Source organism: Osmerus eperlanus, chromosome 10, assembly GCF_963692335.1.
Source record: "Osmerus eperlanus chromosome 10, fOsmEpe2.1, whole genome shotgun sequence".
In the NCBI taxonomy this organism is placed as follows: Eukaryota; Metazoa; Chordata; class Actinopteri; order Osmeriformes; family Osmeridae; genus Osmerus; species Osmerus eperlanus.
In genome coordinates, this window is record NC_085027.1 from 10,861,565 (window position 1) to 10,887,612 (window position 26,048).

At 40.1% G+C, this 26,048-nt stretch overlaps 5 protein-coding genes across 8 annotated transcripts in view; 1 reads left to right on the plus strand and 4 right to left on the minus strand.

The window, feature by feature from the left end:
• The window catches only part of otog (otogelin), a 39,946-nt gene extending 39,654 nt beyond the window's left edge, over window positions 1–292 (minus strand). The window contains exon 1 of the mRNA XM_062471803.1: window positions 209–292. Coding sequence (XP_062327787.1) covers window positions 209–292 — 84 coding nt within the window. The remainder of the gene's footprint in view (window positions 1–208) is intronic.
• A 349-nt stretch (window positions 293–641) lies between these two features.
• On the minus strand, window positions 642–4,611 carry aph1b (APH1B gamma secretase subunit). Its single transcript, XM_062471512.1, has 6 exons — window positions 4,225–4,611; window positions 3,604–3,774; window positions 3,296–3,369; window positions 2,910–3,032; window positions 2,432–2,559; window positions 642–2,177 (listed from the first exon to the last, which is right to left on the minus strand). The coding sequence occupies exons 1-6, from the start codon at window positions 4,335–4,337 to the stop codon at window positions 2,010–2,012; spliced, it is 777 nt and encodes a 258-aa protein (XP_062327496.1). The 5' UTR covers window positions 4,338–4,611; the 3' UTR covers window positions 642–2,009.
• Window positions 4,612–5,996: 1,385 nt separating this feature from the next.
• On the minus strand, window positions 5,997–7,722 carry LOC134028519 (putative nuclease HARBI1). Its single transcript, XM_062472121.1, has 4 exons — window positions 7,176–7,722; window positions 6,991–7,106; window positions 6,783–6,894; window positions 5,997–6,688 (listed from the first exon to the last, which is right to left on the minus strand). The coding sequence occupies exons 1-4, from the start codon at window positions 7,645–7,647 to the stop codon at window positions 6,318–6,320; spliced, it is 1,071 nt and encodes a 356-aa protein (XP_062328105.1). The 5' UTR covers window positions 7,648–7,722; the 3' UTR covers window positions 5,997–6,317.
• A 2,871-nt stretch (window positions 7,723–10,593) lies between these two features.
• On the plus strand, window positions 10,594–16,037 carry LOC134028120 (immunoglobulin superfamily containing leucine-rich repeat protein 2-like). Of its 2 annotated transcripts, XM_062471488.1 has the most exons (3): window positions 10,594–10,877; window positions 11,580–12,002; window positions 12,129–16,037. In XM_062471488.1, exons 2-3 carry the CDS (start codon window positions 11,589–11,591, stop codon window positions 13,719–13,721), a joined length of 2,007 nt encoding a protein of 668 aa, XP_062327472.1. In that variant the 5' UTR covers window positions 10,594–10,877; window positions 11,580–11,588; the 3' UTR covers window positions 13,722–16,037. The 2 variants fall into 2 exon arrangements, with proteins under 2 accessions (XP_062327472.1, XP_062327471.1); XM_062471487.1 differs by having other exon boundaries at window positions 10,596–10,877; window positions 11,580–16,037.
• LOC134028121 (receptor for retinol uptake stra6-like) lies at window positions 15,918–24,228 on the minus strand. Of its 3 annotated transcripts, none has more exons than XM_062471490.1 (17): window positions 24,084–24,228; window positions 21,620–21,686; window positions 20,801–20,886; window positions 20,565–20,704; window positions 20,186–20,352; window positions 19,889–19,996; window positions 19,018–19,085; window positions 18,764–18,846; window positions 18,603–18,664; window positions 18,338–18,500; window positions 18,138–18,213; window positions 17,837–17,970; window positions 17,525–17,642; window positions 17,242–17,343; window positions 16,923–17,086; window positions 16,543–16,680; window positions 15,918–16,376 (listed from the first exon to the last, which is right to left on the minus strand). In XM_062471490.1, the coding sequence occupies exons 1-17, from the start codon at window positions 24,086–24,088 to the stop codon at window positions 16,132–16,134; spliced, it is 1,926 nt and encodes a 641-aa protein (XP_062327474.1). In that variant the 5' UTR covers window positions 24,089–24,228; the 3' UTR covers window positions 15,918–16,131. The 3 variants fall into 3 exon arrangements, with proteins under 3 accessions (XP_062327474.1, XP_062327473.1, XP_062327475.1); XM_062471489.1 differs by lacking the exon at window positions 24,084–24,228 and adding an exon at window positions 22,249–22,551; XM_062471491.1 differs by lacking the exon at window positions 21,620–21,686 and having other exon boundaries at window positions 24,084–24,222.
• Between the last annotated feature and the right edge of the window lie 1,820 nt (window positions 24,229–26,048).

Sequence of the window (26,048 nt, forward strand, 5' to 3'; positions counted from 1 at the left end):
ACAGGCAAGGAAACCCAACCCTCAGGAGTGGAACATGACATGTTTAACATGACCCTTGGAAATAAAATCTCACTTTCCATGCAGTTTACTGGTCATGATCTCAAGTGTAGCATTTGAATTTGAATCACAGTGGTTGACACACATACAGGTCAGATTTCAACAGAGGAAGTGGCCCTATGTCTGGGGGACACACAAGCAGTGCTCTCACAGAGAAAAGGGCATTGAGCAAATCCCCTTGGAGACTTCCCGGGGTGCTCCCATGTCCCACACCCCCTTTATGCAGCTCCACCATTGTGAGTCTGGTTTCATAAGAGGAAACAGGACCTGAGAAAAGGGGGGACATGACCAGGGGTGGGGGCCACTGTACTGAGATGTGGGCTCAGAGGTTTGGTAAAGCCTGATTAAATGTGCACGCTAAAGCTAACTCTGTGATAGAACTAACACACACTTAGGGTCTGAGAGCATCCCCGGGTGCTTCCCAGTGCGCACAGGGGTCAGTAATCTCCTTTTTGCTGAAAGCCTGGCGCCTGCTTTGTGCCAAGCAACGAAGAGAGTTCTTTCAGGCTGGTTATGAAGCAGCTATAACAATGCATCTGTTGACTCTTTGATGGTTCCACCAGGAATACGTTTGTCTTTCAAACTGTCAATACTAATTATGAATTTATTTCAAAGTCAAGACATATCAATTCGACTGTAAACCATTATTCACTCTTGTGAACCTGTTAAACTGTCATATTTAAAATGAAAACTAAGATATTTGGTGTGACATGAGCATTTTACTAGACATTTAAAAACATTTCCTATTTATACATGTCCTATACATTTCAAATTGCAACAAAACCTGTACAATCAAAACAATTGCAGTATAGTGTTTGTTTTCTAAATAATGTTGAGATGTATTGTATGTTTGGTTTGCAATAGTATGACTGAAATCAATGAATGTATTTACAAAATAGTGGTATAGGCATGGTCTGCTACTCTTGGCAAAGAGGTCTGTAAAAAAAGAAAGTCTAGCCAAATGAAGAGTTTGCAGTCCTTAAGCTAAGTGTGATGAGCTACCAAAACATATTAAATAACTATTTCTGCAAAACAATTACTGATTTGGCATGCTTAAGAAGGGAAGCCATAATCAGATTAAAAACTGGTTGATAAACTATAAAGCTTAACAACAAAACTTGATTATAAATTAATGCAATCAATTATATGTCAAACTAAAATTATTATTTGGGACATTCGGTATCTACAAGTTCAACACAAATCTGTATGGAAAAAAGGATGTGCAAGAGTCACACATCGACTGATAAGCAACACTCTAGGTCAGTTTTCTGGACTTTATTTGTCCTCTTGTGATGATGGCCAGTGCCTGTTGCCCCAACAGTCCCAAATCACAACCAGAAATAAACATCTGAGGTATTACTGGATAAGCACTATAAAATGGCTTGGTACAATCACAAGGAAAAATGGGATGTGACCTCATGTTTATTGAAGGCACAGAACCAGAAAGGGAGCAAAGCCCATCGAATGGTGGGTGGGTACCATCATTTGAAGGAAAAAGTAAAGCCTGGACAAAGACTGGAAAGTAGCAAAACCTCCAACCCATTACTATGATTCTGTGATTCCTTTTTCAGTAACAGCAATCTTGTCAATATCACTGCCAAACAGAACCGGATGGCACAATCAAAAGAAAGCAGCTTAAGGTCTCCAAGAGGGGCAAAGGAAGAGAGGTTGAAGAGTGTTGCTCCCTCAAAGGGAAACGACACACCGGGTGGAAAGACACCTACAATAGCAATATTCTACAAACACTGAAGTTCTTACCTACAGTACAGCAATACCCTGATCCATCAAATTAATGCAACACAGACCATAACAATAATTAAACCTTAAAAAAAGAAAACAAATATAATCGACCCAGTGTGTCCACATTATTGAGTGGTTCTGTGTGTGTGTGTGTGTGTGTGTTAGAGAGAGAGAGGCATTTGGATAGAGTCCCAAGGGTGTCTTGTGTAGTGTTATCTAGGCCGATGGTTAGCTAGGAGGAAGTCCTTGTCTTTGCAGGTGAGGCATAGTTTGAGGTTCCGGAGGGAGCCACCAGCACATGAGAAAGCCCACATTCCCATCAGGAACATGATGATGTATGTGGGCACCAGGCTGCCCACATACTGAGGGTTCTGGAACGTCTGCAACAAATGACATATGTTAAGTTCTCTTGGTTGCACGTCATACTATACTTGTATAGTGGAGTTGAAGACTTGTGTCAGTTGGTCAATATATTAATTAGTAGGCAACACTAAGACCTTTAAAATTATGGTAACTTCTCTGCAGGCCCTCTTTGAAGTATGGCTAATGACTAAGGTAAATACTTGAATGAATGAACTAACTTCCCTTACAGGGGAAATGTTGTTCCCTAAAATGTTAAATGTTGCTCACTTACCAAACAAGATACCAGCAGGTGGCTGATGACCACCACACCCACAGACCACCAGCGCTTCTTCTCACAGGCCTCAAAGAACACCACCCCCCAGAACATGTGCAGTAGGATGATGGCCATAGTCATGAAGGCTGGGGTTGGGCACAACACAGGTAGCATCTGTTAGCATGCTACAGTACATTGAGGTCTGAATAATCATGACCTGGAGTCAAGAGATGTTTGGACAAATTCTTAAGCTACAAAACAAATATTATTTTATTACGCTTCAAACAATGCTTCACATGTATTGGCCTCAGAAATTAAAGTAGACCATGTTTACTGCTGACTTAGTATTTGTGGGGGTCGGATTATTTAGTACGTAATTCAAGGAACACTAAGGTAACCTCCAGTTAGTTCTGAGTTAAAGTGCATGACAACACCTACCGACACTAAGCCAGTAGATTGTGTACTATGCTAAGTATGTAACCACAGATATCTTTACCTGAGGACAAAAAGTAGTGTTGGGAGTCCCCGTGGATCCCTATAGTTCCAGGGCCTGCAGAGTCTGCCAGGATGTTGACCACTGAGAACGCCCCACTCATGAAGCCAAAGCCCAAGCCAGACACTGAAGGACACACATGATGACATCACTCACACATTCAGATCACATCCTCCAACTTTATCTTATAAAGAGGTATCGTAAAAAGGATAGGCTATTTGCAAGCAAAACCACAACAATTTTTATGAACACAACACAGCATAATAGGCTACCATGTCATCTTTGACAAGTATCCGTCTAAAAACATGATTGTCCCCCTACTTTATTCACTGTACAGCCTAACATTTTAGAATTTGGAGTGGGTCATAGTCTCAGCTCTTTCAACATACCGTAGGCCAGCTGCCTTATGGAAATTGGCATGGTCTCCTCTTGACTCAGAGCAAGCAACCCTTCATTTGCTTTCCTGACAACAAACAAAATAAAAATTATAAAAGTTGACTAAAGTTGTTTCTTACACAGACTGAAAACAAAGAGATCAGATCACCATGTACAGTATCTATGTCAGTTGGTGGAATATCAAGTTCTCTTCTAGCAATGATATGCATCGTTCTCTGGCTCACAGTGTGGAAAAAAAGCCCTGAGGGATGATGAACCCATGAGTGGAGCAGCACACAAACAGGTCATGGGATAAGCTTACTTCAGTAGCTTGTAGTAACCAAAGCGGAAAGTTTCCTGAAGGAGTACAGAGAGTACCACTCCGAAAATGAGAAGGCCTTTCTGTTGAGAGGTGCTTTCTTTGTTGCTGATCTGAACTGTTATGAACCACACCAATGAAGATAGCAGCAGCGACACCAACCAGAAGAAGGCCCTGGAGAAAACAGTAGAGCATCAAGAATACATTTGTAGCTAAATACATTCTGCATGATCATTTTTAATCAACGTGAAATAAAGACACGGCATCCAATAGATTGATATGGAAATGTGCCAATACAATTTCCTATGCATTAACCGATTTATGAAAAGAGAAAGCAAAGAGAAGTTATGCACCACTACAAATCACGCATCTTCTGCGGGCTCAGACTAATTGCTGGGATAGACCAGAATTTTAGAAGTATGAATTAGAACATATTGAAATACATTGAATTAAAGTATGTAGTCCTCTTGTGCACACACCAAATCAGAAAAAGGCATGTCATAGTTAGCTCACGTTCAATGATTGAATGTTGGCCATCATTATGGTTCCAGAAAATAGTCTGAGCCACAATACGCGTTAGCTGCATGCAAGCTAACAGTTATGCTAACTGATAAAGATACTCACCCGGCTATGAGAAAGATAACACGCAGTGGGTCTCTAGCAATTGTAAACAAGAACAAAGCAATGGCTGGGCCAAATGCGATGAATGTACAGCCAAAAAAAACGGCTGCTGTCATTTTGTGACTTAGAAACCAAGGAGACGAACAAATATCAGCAGCTAAAACAGTTCCTGACGCGCCCTGTCCTCTTTCTTGTTGTTGAAGTGACCTTGTTTTTTCCGTCCAGCAACGCTATAAAGATACTAGGTTACTGATGTACTTCGTTAAACCCCTGATAATCTAAATGTGTTATTTAAATGTAATATAATTATAAGACGCTTTTGTACACACACATTTATTCTGCCTCTGAACACTTCCTGTTCTCGTTGTCTGAAGTCATGTGACAAAGCAAAACAGTGAAGAACTTGCGCTGAGTTTTGGCTCGCAAGTTAAATGTATTGTTGTATAAACTCGTGTTTGATTTTTCCAGATGTTCCGGGTAGTGATATGGTGTTTGTTTAAACTACTTTTGTGCAATACGTTACAAATATATTTCCCGTGGTCTGGAACATTTCACGACGAACGCTCAGTTTTTACACTTTCTATGTTATGCGTTCAACCACAGCGCCATCTAGGGCAAACACAGTCTAGCATTGCCTGCTCTGATCATTGACTAAGCCCTATTACTGTTAAAAACACATTGCAAACCATTGCAACCGTAAGGCAATCTTTCCAGATAACACACTAAACGAAAATCAGCTGCTTTCATTGTATAGGCTGAATATAACTATATTTGTATCTTTCTTTTGTGCCAATATTCACACAGCAGAGGTCACTGTCCCCTCTCAAACAAACAAACATGAAGTGGAAGGCCTAGTTGTCCGTCCTGTTGGACATTCCCATTGGCTTTCTGGTTCAATCACCTTTCGTTGCATGGAGCTAATAACAAATTTACTTCGACAGTCTATTTATACAACATGTTTTGTGAAACATCACCAGGGGCCTGTTGCACAAAACTAGGATAAGGGATTAAGCCAGGATATCTTGGTGATCCTGGCTCAATTGATCCGTAATCCGGTTGCACTAAAGATGGATAGGGGGCAGGAGGATATGTTATGGTATAAATTACCATGGAGATTTATTCTGTGGAGCTAGCCTGCTCCAGACCAGGCTAAATTCCAGGATCTATTTAATCTCATCCCTAATGTCAGTCAGCAGTCACCACAAATGGAAACCAATAGTTATTTCACTGCTCACTATACATTGTTATCACATATAACTAGACCCACTGTCATTATTTAAACGTTTGTGATCATTAATTTCAATGATTTTGGATAAAAAATGATTTTTAGATGATGTTGCTATCATTAGATAATTTACAGTTTCCCATAGACTATAAGGCTATATATAAAATGATAGAATATTAGGGCCACAGAGGGGAAAAAAACACAAGTCATAATATTGTAACCAGTTGTTTTAAAGGAGGACAGTTGTTAAAATGACAGATGTGGGGCATTTTGTGAAATTGTACTTCAGTATGGTTTCATAAACAAAGACATGCTGATGTGCCAGAATATTAAGTATCACATTGTCATAAGTATCAAAACAATATGTAGCTTTTCTGCAGAAAGAACCAGCCTCATAAATTTATGACTTTATCCTTTTTCTTCAGTGTGGCCCTAGTACTCTGTCATATAAACAAATACACATTCCATATGAATATAAAAACACAATGTGTAACATTATGTTCCTTTATTGAATAAGGACAAAACAAAGCAGGTAACCCATCAGCTCCTTTCGAAACTGAAGTCACAGTGACTCTACAAGATGGAAAGCACAGAATCCAAGCATATTATACAAAATGATACATACACATTCAAAGGTCTGTATATAACACACCCTGCATGTCTGCACACTAAAATAAATGCAGGACAAATCCATACACATCAACTGAACAGACAAATGAATGGATGCAGTAGCCTCCCTGCAGCCTTGTATTACACACAGTATACCGCACAAACATCATAAGAGGCCAAATTCGTAAAAAAACGAACCCAAAAAAACCCAAATTCCTCTGCCACCGCAGGACATATTTAACCAAAATTGAAAGCACACATACTAACTAAAATAATTCAACACATATTGGTCCCTCAGCAGCCGACCACTGTCGTCATCAGGGAAGATTGCCGGATTGTCCCAGTCCATGGCTGGTGGCACTCTGGGGGCCCTCTCCTTCCTCAGGCAGGCCACATTGTGGAGGACAGCACAAGCCACAGTAATATCACATGCCCTAACAGGGCTGACCCTTAATTTGTGAAGGCAGTGAAAGCGTGCCTTCAGGAGGCCAAAGGTCATTTCAACTCTGGCCCTGGTCCTGGCATGGGCATGGTTGTAGGCCTGCTGTGCTTCCTGGGGGTCTGTGAAAGGTGTCAGGAGAAAAGGCTGGCAGCCATACCCCCTGTCTCCCAGCAACACACCAGAGAATTCACCTGTCAACACAAAATCTCATCATTACTACCTCATAAACACAGTGATATTCTTGACACAGCCATGATGGTTATAAATAGGGGTTGTGTGGCTTACCTTGTGATAGGCACTGATAGATTTCAGAGGCCCGAAAGATTCTGGAGTCATGGACTGAGCCAGGCCATTTTGCCACAACATTGCTGATCACACAGTCAGCATTGCAGACCATCTGAAATCATAAGATGAGGAATATTACACCAATCAATGCACATCACTGGCAATGCAGAGTGTTCGTCAATGGACAATATCAAAAAGTTATGTTCACCTGAACATTAATGCTGTGAAAGGATTTCCTATTCACAAAATCGGCCTCATGGGCACCTGAGGGGGCTTTTATCCTTATGTGTGTGCAGTCCACTGCACCAATGACATTGGGGAAACCTGTCACACAAAGTAATGAGTATCCTACTATGTGTTAACAGTTGTCCTGTAATTTGTAGATCCTCTTACCTGCAATCCTATAGAACTCCTCTTTGATGTCACAGAGTCTTCTGTGGCCAGGGAAGGAGATGAAGACATCTGCTAATGCTTTGATAGCCAGACACACACTCCTTATTGTGCAGCAAATTGTGGCCTTGTTCAGCTGTTCTGCATCCCCCACTGAGTACAGGAAGGCTCCACTAGCAAAAAAGCGCAAGGCCACACAAACCATTTGCTCCACACTCAGTGCATGGCTCCGTGCAGTGCGGTGCTTAATCCTGGGACCCAGTAGTCTGCATAGATACCTGATGCCATCTGCAGAAAACCTGTATCTTTCATATAGATGGTCATCAGGGAAGGCCAGTGGGTCCAACCGGTCCCTGAAGACCCTTTCTCGCCTGAAGGCTCTCCTCAGCACAAGTGCTTCTTCATCCACCACATCTCGCACGAATGGGCATGCCATTGTCAGAGCAGAAAGGAACACACAATTTTGGGCCTTCATATAGGCTAGTGGCCACACCTGGTGCTGGGGGGGTGGGCAAAAGAGGGCGATGCCTTATAACGATGACTTGGTTGTACTGATTTCTGGGAAAATAAAAAAAACCTTAGAAAGATGCCACCGTCCTGTGTGCTCACAATAAGAGCTCATATGTCATGGCTCACTTGACTTTACGAGAATATACCTAATTTTTATTTTCAGCTGTGTCATCTTCTTGGAGCTGGGGGAGGAAAGAAAAATAATGATTAATACATTTGTGTTACAGTTAGCATACAGTGTACATTGAAGGCATATCTCACCTCCCTCTCAAGTTTTTTTATTTCAAGGTCCAGTTTCCTAATTGTCCTCTTTTTTATTTCGGACTCCAGTGCAAGATTTTCCATCTTTTTCTTCTTGTACTGAACGTCTATGTCTGCCAGTTCTATTTGGCGCCGGAGGTGGTTGCCATACAACTTTCTGATAGCTTGTGAGCTCTGTGAACACAATACAATTAGCGCAGCTGGAATTTGGCAGGATGTGGTGTCCTTTTATTAATACGCACTATGTTGCCAGGCTGGTTTTCCCACTGTATAGCATCTGGGTCCTGTAAAAGAAATTAGATTTTTTGATTTTGATGAGGACTCCTCACCATTGTAGAGTAAATAGTACTTTCACAGTCTTAACATGATACCTCATGCCTTCTGGAATCCAGAGAGATGGTCTCCTCCTCATCATCGTCTCCATCATGTGCTGTTGCTGCTGCACTGGGGCCTTCACCCTATCACATTTAATCGGATTCATATTGAAGCTAGTAGACAAGACATGCCAGGCCTACAGTATGCCTTTGATGGAGTACTCACTGGATCAGCATCGTCTGGTGCTTGTGCTGGTGGCTCTAACAGGAACACAGTGCTGCCAGACACTGCAAGGCAATAGGTAAACCAAAGTCAGACAGTCCAAATTGATTCAATATGAATGTGGTTGTATCCCATGTAGAGATGGAAGGACATACCTTGAATGAAGCGGGTGGCATCTTGGGAGGAACCTATGCTCGTCTCTTTCCCCCCAGGGATCCCCTCTAAGACGGGCCTGCCTTTATTTAGCTCCAAGGCCATGTCCTCTGCTGGGGTAAGGTCAGCCTTTGGTGACCCACCACCCGTGCCTTGTCTGTGGGTATTCTTTTTCACTGCTAAAACAGTACAGACAATGTGTGAGCAGGCACCTCCTGGGTACAATATATGCTTGTGCTTTGTTAAATATTAGTCAGGGACCATACCATTCTGCAGAATGTTCTTGTATTTGATTTTGACCTGCTGCCATGTCCGTTTTGGCCCGTTCATGTTTAATCTACACACACACACACACACACACACATTTAATGGAGTCACACTGCAAAAAATTACTTGGTATTTTTGTCTTGTTTTCAGTAAAAATATCAAAAAATGTATCATAGCTTTATACAGTGTGATGGAGTTACTTTACACAATTTCACTCATATCTGCAGTGCATTTCAATTAAAAATTTAACCGTTTCATAATTACAGTACAACTGCATTTTTGGAGATGTGAATTAAATATTTGAATTGTAATTGTGATGTTTCAGCAGAGCGGTGAGTGTGTAATTGTGCACTACTTACGCATTCAGGCGGTCTGCAATACTTTGCCACGCTTTTTCTCTTTGCTTTATCACTGTGGCGGTGTTGCCTTTCTTCTTAATTATATCTTTTACCTCCTCGTATGCCTCCATGAGGATTTGTGCTTCCGACGGGGAAAAGTACGCGGCTCTAGTTGCCATGGTAAATCAGTTAATCTGTGATCTGTGGCGGGGTCTATTTGAGTGAGCCGTGAGCGCGCACCTATCCAGGATTGGTTTCACCTGGCTTAATGAATCCGTGTCTGCTCATCCTGGCTTGGTCTTTGTGCAACCAATTAAGCCTGGACGCACATGTTTTGGCTTCATTGAGCTCAGCTGAGTCATTTATCCCGGATGTCTTAATTCTACTTTTGTGCAACAGGCCCCAGGTCACCATGAACTAGAACCTAGTTTCAACTCCGTTAATCTTAACAAAACTGGACAGTTAAAATGTGGTAATGTCGCATGAGAGACTCATAAGTCATTAAGTCAATAATTATTTGCAAGCTGGGGGCTATGAAAGGGTAGAAATAGGCTATTGTTGCTGTTACACTTGAAGTTTGTATAATAACAGCTACAGTTATTGGTGATACACAGCCTAGCCTTCACGGGGAATTCTTTCATGGCACTCGGGCTTTGCGTCACGTCTTCAGCTTCACTCAAGCAATCAACTACAGGTGTGCTAATTGAAGGTATAAAAAGCCTTCCCCTTTAAAGACTTGAATAGGCTACTACTGCATGCATGCATGCATTCACAGGCCCGGAAACATGCTCACGTCATGCATGATGTACCTGCATATTGTGTAATTGCTGCCAACCTCCATCCCCAGCTCCTCCATCTTCTGTATTATCACTACAATTTTTGTTTATGCTCTGTCAAGCATTTTTGACTCGCTTGTTAAAAGGTTTGTACACAAAATGTTAAATGTTTCCTGTCCACCTGGGATCTTATATTCTGCTCCCTGCTTTGTTGTAATTGGGCTATGCAACTAAGGGAGTTTGCCCTTATATTGAACCAAAAATCAATTTTTCTTTGCAATACATGTTGCAATATTACGGTAAACTACAGTTCAATCAACACATTTTCTCTGACATTACATCACAACCATTGTTTGGAGTTGTTGTGTGGAGGAGTCAAATCAGCTCTTGATTTGTTGCTGTAAGCTTATTATCTGGTCTCATGCCTTGTATTTCAAGCAGCGTACTGTAACCTACATTTGATTGATCATGAAAAAAACGAAAACATAATTCAAGGCAATAACCTACATTGATAGAATAGAGTAGCTGATTGTTGGAAGAGTTTCGTCATGATGTGGGATAGACAGACTTTAAGGGCGCATCCCTTTAATTTTAGGGACGTACGACTTTTTCCTGTGGCGGGAGGGGGCCATGACTCTACTAAACCAAACTGCAAAAAAAGCCGCTGCAGTACTAAGAATAGCATTTGAGGACGGAAGGTCTATCATTTTTAAACCATGTAGGATCAATGCCATTAGTCTCACTTTTAACTTTCTCCCAACTCAACATGTAGGCTTCTTCAGCTGGTGAGACAAGCATCCGAACCTAAAGCAAAATAGGAACATCAATATCTCTTTCATTTCGTGAAAGACAACACCAGGCAGGTAAGATTCAATGTTATTTAGGACTTAAGATATAGCCTACTATAGCTACAATATTATTTGAGAAGAATCAGCAAATGTCTGTTTGCTTTTCACCAATGCGACGTGACTTATTGCTACACGAACATTTCAATACATTTTTCATCATTTAATTCCATGTATGGAATTAAATGATGTTAGGTATTAAGGTATTTCAATGAAATATATGGATAAGCACAATAGTCTGCGAGCATAAAGGACTCCTACGGTAAACTCAGATACGATCCCGACTTTCAGCACCAAGGACAGGGGCACAGACGTTGTGGCGTAGTTCGAAACAAACATAGGCTACTGCCCTCTACTTCCAAGCAGTTTGTTCTAGCCCTATCGCCAACGTCAGTTTTGTGTTTGTAAAACACAAAAAAACAACAAACAAAACTGAAATAGAGAAATGATTTCAGAGATAATATAAAAATTGTATTTGAGTATGGACTAGAACCCAAATCTACTTGCTTGTTAAGTTTCCTCCCAAACCTGCCAATTTACAAGATATACACAATGCACAGGCTATTAGTAGGCTAAACTGTAAGAGCTCAATAAGAACCATGGCATGTGTTTTGATAATGAGGAAGACAAGCAGACATTGAGTTCATGATAATGATCAGATTTGATTTAGTAATTTTAGGGTACAAGATCTTTACTGACCATGTGAAATGTGTTTCACAGGTGGGGAAAATGGCATCTGTATCTATGCTTTGCTTCTTCCTGTGGATTTCTTCTGTCATCAGCATTGGACATGGTTGTCCTGAGCTATGTACCTGTTCTGACAGATATGGACGTCATTTTGCAGAATGCTCATACAAAGAAATGGTTGAAATCCCTGACGGATTCCCCCCTAACGTGACCACTCTTAGTCTTTCTGCTAATAGAATCTCTCTGATCGAGTTTGGAAGCTTTGACAATGTGACCCAAGTGACTTCCCTATGGATGGCCAACAATGAGATACTCTCCATTGAGCCGGGGACCCTAGCCCACCTGATACAGCTGCGTAACTTTGATATCAGTCACAACAGAATAGTGGATTTCCCTTGGGAAGATCTCCAGAATCTCACAGCTCTGCAGCTTCTGAAGATGAACCACAACAAGATGGTCAGTTTGCCCAAACATGCCTTCTTCAACCTCAACGATCTGAGGTCGCTGCGTCTTAACAATAACAGGTTCACGACTATTGCAGAAGGGACATTTGATGGCTTAATGTCCTTGTCTCATCTGCAGCTCTATAACAACCCGTTCACATGCTCCTGCTCCATGGACTGGCTGAGGGACTGGATATTGAAGACCACCATGACCATCCCTGAGCAGAATTCCATTGTCTGTGCAACCCCAGAAAAACTGAAAGGAGCAATTATTGTGAAATTGCCTGAATCAAAGTGCATGGCCCCTATCGTCATCATAACATCTCAACCAGACATTGGCAACACAACACTCTATGATGGTGCAGTGCTGATGTTGACCTGTGAAACTGAAGGCAATCCAAATCCTGAAATCATCTGGAAAATCCATACCGAAAGACACAATGTGACGTTGAGTTTGTCGACAGAAGAGGATGACTCAGCAGAGTCGGCAGAATCCAGGGAGGATACTAACATCTCGGACAATCCAATCAAATTCTTCCACAATGGTACCCTTATCATATCACCAATCAGCAAAAAGGACATTGGCAACTATAGCTGTTTAGTGACAAATGAATTTGGTAAAGCTGAGGATTTGGTGTCTGTAGTTATTGTGGATGCACCAACACCCCCTCCTATAAAAAAGTTGATTGAAACTCCCATGGTTCCAGAAACCAAGCCTTCTATACATCAACCAGATTTCATAACGTCCATCTTTGACACATTCCATTTTCCCAATGTAGAGAGAAAGGACATCATTAGTAACATCCCAACTCTTCCACCATCTGCTGAAGTTAAAACAAAATATACAGACCGGGCTGTGAGGTATCCAACCCGTGCTACCAAATGTGGCTTGAATAGCCAATCACAATACATCTCCAACCATGCCTTTAACGGGACCCTAGATGATGTCAAGCAATACACATTTGACTTTGGCATCATTGCCTTGGGGGTGTCGGAGACAGAAGCCAAAGTACGTCTTAACCCTCTTCTCCTACCTAAAGACAAGACCAGTATCCAACTTAGCACCTCAGAGGAGTTTCACTCTGTCAACAAAGAGTTTCACAAAACATCTGAAGTCTCAAGAAGGGTAATCTCAGACGGCTTGTATCTGTGTGTTACTGCTGACCGCAGACACTCTGCAGTCCAGTGGTCTAGGATTGAAGATGGTGTCAACACCTATCTGTTCAGGGGTCTACGCCCTGGAACCAACTATTCCCTCTGTCTCACCTACAGAGGGGAGGACTGTGAAGTCCAAGTACTCTTTGCAACCAGGAAAAAGGTTCCAGACTTGTTAATCATCATCTCTGTCAGCATATGCCTTCTCACTGTGTCCACTGTGCCTCTGCTCGGGGCCACATGCTTTCATTTAGTGTATAAATACAGAACCAAAACCTACAAGCTGATTATGAAAGCTAAAGATCAATACCACATGGAGAGGAATCTAGGTGCCAACTTTAACATTAGAGCTCCCAATGCTGAGTCTCAAAGGAAGATCTACATTAGTGAGATAGATGAAGGAGCAGGGAGCGTGGAGGGCGACAGAGAGGGGGACGTGGAGGAGAGCGTTGCGACAGAGTCCTTTACTTTATCTCAGTACAGAGGGAACCTAGATGACTGTGAGGTAGGGTCTGAGTATAGCGACAGACTTCCACTAGGGGCAGAGGCAGTGAATATTCGTAGTAATTACAAATAGTGGAGTCATTAAAGGGGTCATAGAATGCAAAACCAAGTTTACCTTGTCATAATTGAATAACGACAGTTCGGTGGGTAAAATAGACATACAGAGAACCTCAAGTCCCATTGACACCTCTTTCCTACGCAAATCTCACAATTTGAAACTGCCGCTGTAAAACGGGCGATTCCAAAAGAAGCACCAAGTTCATGTCAACTCGGTGGCTGTACCTTATTTGGCTCTGGTCTGTACCTTTGTAACACCCCAAAATGTACATACACCTTGGGCAAGGCACTTCACCCTACTTGCCTCGGGGGGAATGTCCCTGTACTTACAGTAAGTCGCTCTGGATAAGAGCGTCTGCTAAATGACTAAATGTAAATGTAAATGTAATAACTGTTATGTTGCTTACAATTCTAAAAACAAACCTAATACAAAGTTATGCTTAGCCTACAACACTGAAGTGCGAGTATTTCACTAGTATTACAGCTGACGGGTGCTGTTGGCCATGTTGCGTCTTTGCTCCGCAGCTTCGCTCATTGTAAAACAACCAATCAGCACGCAGCTCATCGAAATATTCATGAGCATACCATAAAAGGGAGAAAACCTTAAGGAACAGTGTGAAATACCCTATAAAATCATTCTATGACCCCTTTCTATTTGTGATCATCCAGGCCTATCTGGGTGAATATTGGTGGTTGGTGGTTGATTTCTGAGACTTTGATTGGCTTGACATGAGAAGTATAACACCCAGGTAAATAAACGCCATATACCCTTGCCATAACCAAATTACTTAAAGTTAAATTTAAGGATACCTCCTTGATGTCTTGATGGAAAAACATACTTCACCAATTGATACAGAATAGTTTTTTTGTTTATAAAATAATAAAAAGCAAACAATTACATTGTAAAATAAATTGGTGTTAAATTGGTGTTATTCAAACATTGAATGTTTTGAATAATGTTAGGTCATTGGTAAATCGTTTAGTCTATTTCCTATAAACATCCTAGAGCATAAATACATGTTAGCAGGTAGAGGTGAATTGTTTAAGAGCATTTGCCAGTCAAGCTTCCCATGGTTGTAAATTAGTCAAAGTAAATGAGTGTAGTCTGCGTAACAGGCAAGTAGGGGTAAAGATCATTTGTACTGTGTTCTAAATGTCTCGGCACTCATGAATGTGTTCGTCACTCTATTGTAACTATGCTGGTACATGTTGTTATTAACAAAAAGCGATGCTAACAAAATTAAGAAAAGTTTTATGCTAATACTGCATGTTATTAGTATTATATTGTAGACCCAAGCATTGTGTCAGTATAACTCTTTCTATCTGCAACTCTTAACAATTCTATTTTCTGCTGTTTGGGTTAGGAGTAGGCTTTAATGTTTACTTCTCATGTTACTGACTCTATGTGCCTGAATCAATAAAGTTAGATTAGTGACACATTTTAAGTGTTTTCACTTTTACCAATGAGTAATACACATTTTAAATGTTAATAATTGTCACTTCAATTTCTTCAATTCAGATACTATTTTACACTTGGACACTGGAGATAGAATCATAGATTCAAAGTAATAATCTGTGATGGAAATTAATAGAGAACATGCAACGTCTTATGTCTTTCCATACTAAAGGAGAACCCTTTATTTTTCCAAAAGAAATAGCAATATCAATTTTCTCTGTCTTTTACATGAATGTTAATGTAAAGTTATTTCTGAAAGTTTGCATACAGTAATCCTGGGATAGCATAAAATCAGTAGATATTGGGGCCACACTTTGCATTAAGTAATAGCACATAGCAATACCTTTAGTAAAAACATTGTAGATACATAGGTGTTCATGGTATAGGTTATTACAAAAGTTTAAGAAGGCCCAGTTACAATAGTGGTTGTGTCACCAAAACAAGATCAATGCATATCCCCTACATCGCCCAACCACTCCCATACCAAGTTTCACTTGTGCAATAACTTAGAGCTAAACCCTAATGAAATGTAACTACATTGCAGCCACTTTGTAACTACTATATTGTTTCCATGGGTATTGCTAAATAGTTGCATGGCAGTTATGTAACCTTAATGTAAAGTGTTACCAACATTGGACACATCAAACAAAAGGTAAGACAACCATCAAGATTATTGCAAAACCTGATAGTAACTAATGTATGTTGAACTGAAAGTTGAATCTGAACAGAATAACACAAAAAGAAAGCTCAAGATGCATCAGTGAAAACGGTCTTGCTGTATATTTAGCAAGGGAGCCAAGTCAATCCATTCAACCCAAATTTCTGTATTCAAATTAACTATCCAAATTCTACTTCCACATTCAAAGCAAAGGTCAATAGTGATCATACAGGACAAAGCAGCAGTGTATCCATCTAGCTTTACGCTAAAGTAACTCAGCCACAACCATTCACAGTTGTCTCCCCGTTAGAGTTAGTTAGCAGCAGCAGTGGCAGCTGTCTCGACAGACTTTGCAGGGTCCTTTTTGCTGCCCTCCTTGGTGTTGCGGTTGAGGGCCCCGTTGACGAGGCTGTCCGAGCTCTGGAGCTGGAAGTGCTTCCTGGACCCTAGAAGGGATGGGTTGTTGACCAGAGTGTAGAGGAGCTGCCAGCGGGCCCGGTTCTGCCTGCTGTTGGTCACCTTGTTCTGTCTCTTCTCCTGTTGGACCATCTGGATCCCTGAAAGCATGGAGGGGCAGGCTGTCCAGGCAGAGGAAACTGAGAAACTGATGCTCAGAGGTCCATGGGTTCCCTTCTCAAAGGTCGTCAATGTTAAAACAACTGTGGTTTTCAGCTGTAATTGTTACGCGTGTGAGTGCCTATGTGTGTACTCAGAATCACCAACCTTCCTCTGCATCACAAATTTTCTGCCCTGCACTTCCCCCTTGCTGTGCTGACTGCAGTAATAAAGCACAGAAGGCCTTCATGACAGGGTGGCACTGGCTCACCTCCACCTTCAGGTAATGGGCGTAGTAGCGATAAGCTGCGGGTATCAAGGATGAGGAGGGGCATGGGTGGGAGGGGCAAGGAAGCAAACACATTGACTTTTAATTGACATTGCCACTAAAGGGCCAATCGATCAACTCGGTCTCTGTATTTGTCATGTATGGGACCATGTATTTCATTGCTATAATAAAAGAAAACAAGAAGATATTTTGGATAACTTTTATAATATTATTCATGTTCATGGCCATGTTTTACACAGTTGCTACGAGGCCCCTGTACCTGGATCATAGGACTCTGCAGCTCGGTTGATCAGACTGATGTCCATACGGCAGAGGTGGATGACGTTGAAGAGGGCAGTGATCACCATTCTCCATATGGCAGCTATAAGTCCCACCATGATGTTGACCAGGAAGAACAGGTAGGTCAGCAGGAAGAGACTTCCTCTGCAAATGACATCACAATCAAAGGCAGTTGCAGTTCTCAGATTGAATACATGTAGGTTGAAGGTATTATATCCGATGGAAAGGAAAATAAATCTAATTAGTGTGTCATTTTTACGATTTTTTACATTTGTGTGAATGCTTCATCATTGTTCTACCTGTTATTTAAGTCTCTTGTGCCAGCATCCTTTTTGACAAATGCAAACTTAGCTGTCACATGCTGAAGAGCAACCACCAATATTAAAGTCACCCAGATAGGCCTGGATGATCACAAATAGAAACAATTACAATTTGGCAAAGAAAATAAAAACAAACATTTCAAAGGTTGAGGTTTAGGACTAATGATACCTACATACACATATACTGCACATAATGTATATTTATCTACAGTATACTGTATGTACATGAAAAATGAACAGAAACAGAAACACATCTACCTACCATGCTTTTGCAGCAATTTGGAAGAGGATGAGGTTCTGGCCATATAAAATGGGTATGATGATCAGGAACACCAGAAACAGGAAACAGATGAAGAACACCACAGTCTGAATGACCATTCCTGAAGAGGGAAAATAGAAAATGTCAGTGCTTTTGTGTGCAATGGATTCTCAAATCCAGCTTTTTTAAATTTGACTTAAAAATGGAAATAGTGTAGAAGAAACACCTCATCACGATTAATGTTGAAATTATGATTTGATGAGACAAGATAATTCTATACTATAAATGTTTTATATTATTAGAAACATATTGCACCTAAAGAGATAACTGCAGCTTGATATCCTGTGAAGCCCATCCAGCACACAATACCAGGTTTGGAAGGCCGGATAGCCTTCTGGCAGTTGTAGACATTGTAAATGTCTCCCTTGTACAATCCTTTTAGGTTTGACCTATTGATAGAAAGATTAACAGTTTGATGTTCTGGTGTAACTGTGCATACACCTTCATCATTGTTTATCAAGTTTTTAAAGCAAGTCAAATATTGGTTCTGCTGTGATTACATGGAATAAACAAGAGACATCATTTTGTCATTAAAGCTTTGTTGTGTTTTCATTACCTATGAATGATCATGGATCTCATTAGCATGATAAGGCTGACCAAACAGGACAGCGTCAGGGCACAGAGGTAACACACTGCAAACACAAAAATGAAGATGAAAGCTAAAAATAGAAAATAGTGCTAAGTGCAGAAAACAAATCTAAAATGCAATATCATGCATACTTTTATAACAGTCACAAAAAAAAAACAGCTGCTCACCTTCCAGACACCACGTATAGTAGATCACAATTTGGACCACCTCCAGCCTGTCGTCTGATAGGACGATATTAAAGCCAAGCAGAAGGAAGGCAATGTTCTCATCAATACCAGCACGGACAATGTGAAGAGTAGGGATTACCAAAATGACCAGTAGCAATGCCACCTGAGAACAAAGAACAGAATTGAGAGGTTACCAAGAAAAAAAAAATGTGCTATGACAAAACAAAAAAATCCTTAAAAATAACGATTCGAATATTGAAGTCACCTGATATATTGCCACAAAAGACACAAAAGTTGAGATTGCCAACTTAAGTGGAAACTGGAACTCTAAAAAAGTAGAATGATTGGCAAATTCAGTTAAAATGTTAGCAATTCAACAACATCTTAAATGTTTTAAATTATGAATGGCCTTGGTATGCATCCTACCTTTCTCTGCTGTGTAGATGTAAGACTTTATTCCATCAGATATCCTTTCTGTCAGTTTAGGTTTGTCTGCTATTGAAGTGTTACTGTACAAAATTCAGCAATAATCTCAGTAATCACAGAGTCTGGTTCAGACGACATTTGAATGTTGTTTCATAAAAAAGTGACTGTTTCTTACAGGTTAACTATAGTTTTGTCTGGGAAAGTTTTTCTCTAATATTTTAAACATGGTATGTGTTTTATCTTAATTTAAATACCTGTTGGAAGACTTTTTCTTCTTTAGAATTGACTTCACATAGTCTTTGTAGTAACTGTTGTCAAGGTCCTGCAAGGCAGAAGAATTATTTATTTAACGAGACTGTACAAACAAACAATCCACAATCACACCAAAGAACTGAGCAAAATTATTTGTATCAAATACTGATGGGCAAAATAGTTATCCTGCATCTTTCAAGTTCAAAGATTCTATCTGTGGTGTATAAAACGCCTGCTATGATGTTGACACCACTGAATTCATTAGGTCACATCAACATTAAATTGTTTTCCAAATCAGTACTTTGCAAATAAACAGTGTGTGTGTGTGTGTGTGTGTGTGTGTGTGTGTGTGTGTGTGTGTGTGTGTGTGTGCGCGTGCGTGTGTGTGTGTGTGTGTGTGTGTGTGTGTGTGTGTGTGTGTGTGAAGGGGGTTGGGGGTGATCAGTATATTGTGCTAAAGATCCTCCATTCTACACAAGCTGCTTCTAATAATCCAGCAGGAGCTAAAAATATGTTCGCCTAACTGAACTGTCCTGAAACTAAATTACATTTTGACTTACAACATCTTTTTAATAAATTGCTTGAAATATAAGCCAGGGGACTATAATAGTTGCAATAGGAACCTGATGCTAATTTTCAGTGATTTTGTTGGAGAAATGCCAGATGCAATTTTGTATTGCTTGGCACACTCTTCACCATGCCCTCACCTTTTTCCATGTGTAAACGGGAACGTTTTATACCCATGCATTTGATGCTGCCTTCAAGTTATTGATAGATATTGTTACACTTTAATGTACCTGTGATTAAAATTGGAATCCAAGAATACAGTAAAGGGAACAAGTCTTCATTCAAATGGTCAACAATGTCACTTACCTCCCCAGTGTCATCCCCTTTCACAAAGAGCAGAGGATACTGGATGCAGAGAAAAGCGAGGCAAGCTAGCTGAGGGAGACTTGCAAGCAGGGTATAATACTTGTAGAGCTTTGGATGAAGAAAAACCAGAGATTCAAGGGTTCAAGCACACAAAAGTAATCAGATGCATTCATGTATTAAACGTGACGTAACTGCCAACAAGTCAGAAACTGAACTTTAGCTGCCTTTGAACATGAACATGATACAACTTATATGGCTGGGATATGATTTCACTTTCTCTCAAATATTGCTGCCCACCTCAGGAGTTTTGGGACAGTCAAACTTCTGCCAGATCATGACTCCAATGTGGGACAAGGACAGCAGGCTACCTAGTGCATAGCCTGGTTTGCTTTGTAGTGTGCCACAGGCTAGGAGTGGGTAATACAGTAGGGGATAGTAAAAAATTGAGATAATCTTCATGTATTCTGAAAAAGAGTGTGAGAACTCATCAATATTCAATAATTTACAGTTACATCAAAATATTTATATCTCAGCCGCCATACATTTTTTTTACTACTGTAAAAAATTCCAGGAATCTCATCTGAAACTCATAATGATGATGGAAGGGTTGTATCATGTGCCATTTAGGTAGTTAACCTGATAATAAGCAATGTCAAGTCCCACATTGATGTGTCACCTTTGATGCTCGCCGGGGTGTCTTTACAGAAAGGAAGAGGATCTGCGGCCAGTACCAACACAGACAGTTTGCTGAAGATTAGTCCGAAGACAGCCATGGCCAGGCCTTTGTTCTGGGTCTGGTTCAGAAAGTTGCATGGACTATGGGATCACAAAGAGACATCACAGATGGAGAGGTCTACATTCCATGGGCTCCTTGTTTTTATGATTGTTTTTCTTAGTTTTACATGCATTTACCTTAGGACACTGGAGGATCCTTTTGAGAAACCCTGACATAGTCTCTTACGCCTGGTGAGCACTGCCAAGATGAGGATCATAACAAGCTACGGAGAAACAGAATAATCAGTTCCTTTAGTCCCGCTGAGTACCATTTCCCTCTAAATTGCCAAGTTCATCCAGAACTAGATACAGAAAACAACAGCCTAGTTCTCAATTATTCTTTGGAATGTACTCTCATTCTTTCTTATTTATCCTGGGACATTGAAATAACAAATTGGCCCAGACAATTTGTGACGGATGATCCCTCCTCTCTGTGGGATGGTTAATTGGCACATTTTGGCAGAAATTCTGTGCAAACTGGGCCAGAGGTTGTTTTTCATAATAAATTGGTAAAACCTAGAGCGAAAACATTATTGTGAATGTTTTATTCGTCAGCAGACTCCAGAGCTTGCTAGACCATTCTGGGATGTTTTATGTATTTTACACAAATCATCAGTCACCAGTGAATATTTGTACTTTCTTACAGCAGATGGCTTATACTATCTCTACTGTTCCTACTCCATCTACAGCCTATTAAGCATAGGAAGTCCAAAGTAAGTCCATAGTACGTCCATAGTACGTCCATAGTACGTCCATAGTAAACAAATACAGCATTGTGTTCAATTGCTTATTCAAGACGTTTATTCTTTTGGTCAATGCAATATATTGTTATGAAATGATTTTGAATACTATTACTTTCCTAACCTGTAGTCCTTTCTAAAAAAGAGATTTGGGAAGGATTCTGAAGTGACAGTATCTTGATTTCTGATGAGTAAGATGAATTCCTGCCAAACTTACTGATATTGAGGCCATGCATATGTGGAAGAGCTTATCATCCGCTGTGGGGTCACAGGGTAGAATCACCCTTTAAGAGTCACATGACACAATCAGAAGGATCACATTTTATCCATGCAAAATCAACTTCCTCTTCAATATTGAAACAAACTTAGTGTTAAGACGTAAAGGCTAAAAGTAACAAAAAGTATCTGTAAAGTAGTCCTACTCATTATAACCAATGTAATATAGGTTTTGCAATTTCAACTCAAAGCCCTGTTCCAACAAAAATAACATCCTCTGTTTTATCAGTTTGGAAGTTGCAGTTTCCTGGACATTGATGTACAACTGACTGTAGAATTGTAACTTTCTGAAAATGTAATCTGATATTTAAACAATGGAGTTGTTGCCTTGCACAATTATCTGTATCTTGATGACACAAGTGTGAGTATATGTAAAAATCTATTTTATGAAGTAACTAATTTAACTGTACACAGGGAAAAAGTAGTGTAAAATCCATAACCTAAGAAACATGTAAATAAAGTAAACTCCTCAACTGCAACATTCTTGCATTTCAAAAAGATTATCCATTTATTTTCCTTCTCAAGATTGTGTTTCAGTGTCAAATAATTACGATAATCTTCCATACTTACTCCTTTGGTGGCTTGGTGGGCTCTAGATTGTTTGAGTACCAGTCTGAATAATCATAATAGTTATACGCTGGTGGTTCCGATTCAACTTTGGTCTGGTTCATACTGACTCTTGTCCGTCACTTTAATCCAAGCATATAGAAACAACCAAGAAAAATCCACCTGTCTCAAAACTCTATTTCCAGTTTTCTCTCTTCAAGCCTCAAGTCGTTCTGTTTACAAAACTTTAGATTTTGTGAGCTAATTGGTTTATCCCACAGTAACTGAGGTAGAGAGACACTTCTGGTGAGCTGTTCTGTCTCCCCACTGTGCTGGTGTAATGTGGCTGGGTCAGGGTTTAGCACCTACACCCCTTAACACATTCCTTTGTGTCTAAATAATCAGTTCCACAAATTACCATGACTACAAGCTACCTAAGTAGTTGAAACATGTAGTTTGAGTATGTGGAGAGTTGGAGTGAAGCTAGAAACCAAGAGTTCACCTATTTGCAACTATTTCTTGAACTTAAGTTTTGCTGAAAATTATAAATGTATACTGTAATATTATAGTTTATATATTTGTGTTTCATTGCCTCAAAGCTTTAAAATACCATTAATAAAACTGTCAATCCATTAATAATTTATTGTAAAATATGATAAACCACGATTAAAATGTAAAATGCAGCATGTAAAATGCTATTTTACATGCCTCTGTCACTGCATAGAATATCAAGTTGGAAAAACTAAATCTTGATTTCGAAACACTTTACACTTTGATATGGCATAACCTGTTTACCTTACTCTGCCTGTTACTTCAGAGGCTAATCCTTTAAGAAGATGAAAATCATTGCGTGAAAATCTCTTATTCAAACAGGCTAGATTTGTGCTTCGAAGCCTGGAAGAGAAGGTAGAACATTTGATCATTTAACATGTAAGGGTTCCTTTCCATTTTGATGCGCTTGTTTTTGTCTAAATGATGAGCAAAAGGTCTCAAGTGTGTTGGCTGTTGCTTAATAGTATTTTGTAGTCCCAGAACAATTACCCCAAAAAACAAGACATGTATGAGTTGAAAACAAAAGAAAAAAACTAGCAAGAGAAAGCACCTACTCATGTCTCCTTCATTGTTTTAATGAACACAAAACTAAAATTGACTACAATACTTTCCTTGAGTTCCACAATGGGGGCATAGAAGCCAGGTTTAACTTTTAATTGAATTCCCCTAATGGGCTCTGCAATGTGGAACCAAAGCCACAGTTCATGGAAGAGTATGCATTGTATGATATTGTGAGTCCTGCAAAGAGATAATAAATAACTGTCAGTGACAGTTACTTTCAAAATATAAAGCAAAAGCTGTAGCATGCTATGCTCTCTCCTAAAATACTTGATTAGTTGCAGTTTAACCACAGGTTCCTTGGCGATCAAAGTCTCCTAATCTCAACCTGAAAGTTGGCTCATACTTTCTTATTGTTCTGATCCGGCCGTGGGTCCTCTGACGGGGGAGATTAGGAGACAAAGCTCTCACGAGGCCCTGGAACGCGCCTGAGGGAGGGACTTTTGCTTCAACATCAGCTAAGGAGGCTTACCAGCCCCTGAAAGGAGAAAAAGCCCTAACCGAACCCTAACCAACTTGAATTGTTATGTTGGTACACTGATTGGAGATGTGGACCAAAATGGGTTAATTAAAGATGATTTATTAAATTACAAATCAACTGATTTGTCAATTGAGAAGCACACTGTCTTCCATCAGTGTTTTAACATGATTTTCATTACTCGTGGTTCTGAAATATGTACTAGTACAACTTAGCTTTGCTTTCTAAAGAGATTATGTACTGTTGTTATCACAACTGCTTGCTTACCAACCTCATGGTATTGGTTGTGTTGAGCTGGGATGACACTTAGTCTTTCCTCTTTCCTCTGAATGGTGATGCAGACTTTATAATATTAACTTTCACACTACAGCACTGTGTAACTGTCACACCCTGATCCGTTTCACCTGTTGGTTTGTCTCCACCCCTCACCAGGTGTTCCCTATTGTCGTCTGTATTTAACCTCTGTTCTCTGTTCTGTCAGTTGCCAGATTGTCTTGTGCTTCACAGTCATTTCCAGCATTCCTGATCAGTTTTCTCGTTCCTAGTTTCTTCTGTCTTCACGGTTTTGATCGCTGCCTGTTTAGTCTCCCGACCACAGACCTGCCTACCCCCAGTGTACCTCTGCCATTCGGCCCCGATACGACCGCCCACCGCCCAACGTGCCTGCCTGCCCCAGTGTACCTCTGCCTTGCTACTCTGTTGCCAACCCTTGCTTGCCCTGGACTATGAGATCGCTTTGTGAACAAATAAACTGTTCTACTGCAAACTACCCCGCTTCCTGTCTGCATTTAGGTCCACTATCCTGCCTTGTGTCAGTAACACAAAATAAAAGGGACATAGTTTGTTGTGTGTATATTTCCAATGAGCAAATCTGATGGAAAGGCAGAGTGGTATTTTACTGCCTTGCTGCTAAACTGGTTCTCAAATTTAGTCTTGATGTTCAACACCTCACAGGTGCTCTGAGTTCTCTTCCTCTGTAGTCTGGTTTCTGAAGTATTTTAGAAGGGGCTCTTTACAGATTTATCATCTTAATACTGAATGGCATGTCTTATCTGGCTGACATTCTTGGAGCCCGCAACTACTGGATTTTCCTGAATAATTATGCAGGCTAAAGAGAAGAGTAAAAAACTGGCACAATCTGGCAACTTAAGAAGGCAATTTCCATATTAAATAAAATGTGCAACCATGCGGTAGGTGCAGTCGGTAGATATGTAACAGAAATTCTAATCTTATGCAGTGTGTGTGTCTGTCAATATGCATTATATGTAGGTGGTAAAGCCTATATTTCTGCATTGTACATACTGAATGTTGCTTCAGTAAAAACTGCTTTCCCTTCTTGTGCGAGAAAAATGTTTTAATTCATTCAATATTAATTTTAATTATGCAATTATACAGACATTACCCTAAATGCTGATATTATTAATAAAATACAACCTTAGCAAGATTCTCAAACCACTTTTTCTTTATGCTTTTCTCTGACCCTAATTGGGTTCCCATTACCTTTCAATAAATAGAGATACAGGATGAAGAGAATGAAAGAAGAAAAAATAAAAATGAACACTCATTCTAAATTTGGAGTTGCACAATTCATCAACTAGAATGATATCGTACCTTAATAGTGTTTGCTGCTCTAAGGATGTTTTTGCTCACATAACCAACAAAAACAGTTTGCTTACAAAACCTATATGGTTTAGCATTATCCCTTAAAAAGGGTGCTGAAAGATGATTTGATCATAGTCTAAGCTTGGTATTTTTCACAGTTTAGATGGGAATTTTTTTTTTTTGAACAAACTCCTAAATTAAATACTATGATAAGATTGAACAATGCATGCTTTATGGACCGATCTTGTCCTCTGTCCAGCCTCAGTGGTGTTGATTGTAGACCAAGAAGGACCTCTCGTGACCATAATGAGTAGTAATGGATGTTTGGCTGCAGTGACTACAACCATACATGAGGGGGTGCTGTGCCATCATGGTAAACTTGTTCTTGACCAGCGCAAGGAAGTGACATGTTTTTAGGAGCTAGCAGCAATGTCTCAGGGTTTCATCTTTATGTTCTGCACAAGGTTCAAAGAAAGGTATCAGTTGAAGTTACAACTTTCGATTTATCCAGGCATCAAAACAAAACATACATATTGGTATTTGTTGCAGAGTAAATGTATCTAGCACAAAACTGATTTTCATATAAACACAGTTCAGACAGTTACATTATTTATGAAGAAACATAATGGATGGC

What these genes read in the sequence shown, in the direction of transcription:
- aph1b (XM_062471512.1), bottom strand. Translation starts at nt 4,337, where the DNA reads ATGACAGCAGCCGTTTTTTTTGGCTGTACATTCATCGCATTTGGCCCA. An exon ending in GTTATCTTTCTCATAGCCGG is followed by an intron (nt 3,775 to 4,224) that starts GTGAGTATCTTT and finishes TGTTTTCTCCAG; the next exon opens with GGCCTTCTTCTGGTTGGTGT. An exon ending in GGTTACTACAAGCTACTGAA is followed by an intron (nt 3,370 to 3,603) that starts GTAAGCTTATCC and finishes GTTTGTTGTCAG; the next exon opens with GAAAGCAAATGAAGGGTTGC.
- LOC134028519 (XM_062472121.1), bottom strand. Translation starts at nt 7,647, where the DNA reads ATGAAGGCCCAAAATTGTGTGTTCCTTTCTGCTCTGACAATGGCATGC. An exon ending in GGAGTTCTATAGGATTGCAG is followed by an intron (nt 7,107 to 7,175) that starts GTAAGAGGATCT and finishes TTTGTGTGACAG; the next exon opens with GTTTCCCCAATGTCATTGGT. An exon ending in CTATCAGTGCCTATCACAAG is followed by an intron (nt 6,689 to 6,782) that starts GTAAGCCACACA and finishes TTGTGTTGACAG; the next exon opens with GTGAATTCTCTGGTGTGTTG.
- LOC134028120 (XM_062471487.1), top strand. Translation starts at nt 11,589, where the DNA reads ATGGCATCTGTATCTATGCTTTGCTTCTTCCTGTGGATTTCTTCTGTC.
- LOC134028121 (XM_062471489.1), bottom strand. Translation starts at nt 22,349, where the DNA reads ATGAACCAGACCAAAGTTGAATCGGAACCACCAGCGTATAACTATTAT. An exon ending in CTTTTGTGGCAATATATCAG is followed by an intron (nt 18,501 to 18,602) that starts GTGACTTCAATA and finishes CTTTGTTCTCAG; the next exon opens with GTGGCATTGCTACTGGTCAT. An exon ending in AATTTGTGATGCAGAGGAAG is followed by an intron (nt 16,377 to 16,542) that starts GTTGGTGATTCT and finishes CCATGCTTTCAG; the next exon opens with GGATCCAGATGGTCCAACAG.